At 56.7% G+C, this 2,445-nt stretch overlaps 1 protein-coding gene across 1 annotated transcript; it reads right to left on the bottom strand.

Moving 5' to 3' along the window:
* Positions 1-561: 561 nt before the first annotated feature.
* Positions 562-2,113, bottom strand: LOC139386148 (probable serine/threonine-protein kinase kinX). Its single transcript, XM_071131603.1, has 5 exons — positions 1,883-2,113; positions 1,649-1,798; positions 1,439-1,600; positions 1,116-1,187; positions 562-1,062 (listed from the first exon to the last, which is right to left on the bottom strand). Exons 1-5 carry the CDS (start codon positions 2,111-2,113, stop codon positions 562-564), a joined length of 1,116 nt encoding a protein of 371 aa, XP_070987704.1.
* Between the last annotated feature and the right edge of the window lie 332 nt (positions 2,114-2,445).

Genomic DNA, 2,445 nt, shown 5'->3' on the forward strand with positions numbered 1-2,445 from the left:
CTCCTTCACCAGTACCACCACCACCTCCTCCACCTCCACCACCAATTCCTCAACCATCACCACTTCATGCACTGCATCCACCACCTCCACCACCACCACCTCCTCCTCCACCACATACACCTACACCTCCTCCATCATCAACACTTCCTCTAAAACCACCACTTTCTCTACCCCCACCACTTTCTCCACCACCGCCACCTCCTCCACCTCAACCACCTCATCCAACACCTCCACCACCACTTTCTCTACAACCACCACCACTTCCTCCACAACCACTTCCTCCACCACCTCCACCACCTCCACCACCACCAATTCATTCACCACCTCCTCCACCACTTCCTCCTCCACCTCCACCACCTCCACCACCACTTCCTCCACCACCACCACCACTTCCTCCACCAACACCGCCTCCTCCACCACCACTTCCTCCACCACCATCTCCTTCGTCACCACTTTCTCCACCAACTTCTCCACCACCACCTATTCCACCACCTTCTTAACCACAACCTTCCCCACCACCTCCACCACCACCACTTCCTTCACCACCTCCTCCACCACTTCCTACTCCACCTCCACCACCACTTCCAGCACCACTTCCTCCACCACCACCTCCACCACTTCCTCTACCTCCACCACTTCCTCCACCTCCACCACCTCCTCTAACACCACTACTTCCTCCACCATCCCCTCCTCCACCACCACTTCCTCTAACACCACCACTTCCTCTAACACCACTACTTCCTCCACCATCCCCTCCTCCACCACCACTTCCTCTAACACCACCACTTCCTCTAACACCACTACTTCCTCCACCATCCCATCCTCCACCACCACCTCCACCACCACTTCTTCTACCACCACCTCCTCCTCCACCACCACTTCCTCTACCACCACTTCCTCCACCTCCACCACCACTCCCTCCACCACCTCTTTCTCCACCTCAACCACCTCCACCACCGATTCCTCTAACACCACCACTTCCTCCACCACCACTTCCTCCACCACCACCACCACCACCACCACCACTTCCTCCACCACCAACGCCACCTCCACCACCACTTCCTCCACCACCCGTCCTCCACCACCATCTCCTCCATCACCACTTTCTCCATTACCTTCTCCACCACCTCCTCCACCACCTTCTCAACCACTACCTTCCCCACCACTTCCTCCACCACCACTTCCCCCTACACCATTTCCAACACCACATCCATCCCCTCCACCAACCTCTCCCACCTCCACCACCACCACTTCCACCACCACCACTTCCTTCCCCACCACATCCTCTACCACCACCACTTCTTCTACCACCACCACTTCCTCCAGCACCACTTCTCCCTCACCACATCCTCCTCCACCTCCACCACCACCTCCTCCACAACCTCCACCACTTCCTCCACCTCCACCACTTCCTCCACCACCACCACCACCTCTCCACCTCCACCACCACTTCCTCTAACACCACTACTTCCTCCACCATCCCCTCCTCCACCACATCCTCCACCACCTCCACCTCCACCACCACTTCCTCTAACACCACCACTCCCTCTAACACCACCACCTCCTCCTCCACTTTTACCTCCACTTCCACCTCCACTACCTACACCACCACCACTTCTTCTATCACCACTTCATACACTTCCACCACCACTCCCTCCACCACCTCCTCCACCTCCACCACCACCACCACCTCCTCCACCTCCACCACTTTCTCAACCACTTTCTCCACCACGTCCACCACCACCACTTCTCCCTCCACCACCTCTTCCAACACTACCTCCTCCTCCACCTCCAACACCTACTCCACCTCCACCACTTTCTCCACCACCTCCACCACCACTTCTCCCTCCACCACCTCCACCTCCACCACTTATCCCTCCACCATATCCTCCACCTCCACCACTTTCTCCACCACCTCCACCACCACTTCTCCCTCCACCACCTCTTCCACCACTACCTCCTCCTCCACCTCCTCCACTACCTCCACCACCTCCTGCACCACTTTCTCCACCCCCTCCATCTCCACCACCTCCACCACCACCTCCACCACCACTTCTCCCTCCACCACTTCCTCCACCTCCACCACTTTCTCCACCACCACTTCTCCCTCCATCACCTCTTCCACCACCACCTCCAGAGTTGGGGTGGGGAGAAGGGGACGGGAAAGGGGTCTGATTTGTCTACCTGTCTGGGTCTACTGGTAGCAGCAGCAGCAGCTGTAGGGAGTACAGAGGGAGGTTCTAGCTGAGACAGTGGGTGGACATCCAGGATCCACAGAACACCAGGAACCACAGAACATCCATTAGAACTCCTTGAAGAGCATGAGGTTATGTCTGCACTCCACACGCAAACTCTGTAGACCTGTCACATGTTTTATTAAAGATACGATCAACTGCTGAGCTGTTTCAATGCATATTATTGAATATGAGTGACAACTTCCTATGG

The sequence above is a fragment of the Oncorhynchus clarkii genome, chromosome 3 (assembly GCF_045791955.1).
Source record: "Oncorhynchus clarkii lewisi isolate Uvic-CL-2024 chromosome 3, UVic_Ocla_1.0, whole genome shotgun sequence".
NCBI classification, from domain to species: Eukaryota; Metazoa; Chordata; class Actinopteri; order Salmoniformes; family Salmonidae; genus Oncorhynchus; species Oncorhynchus clarkii.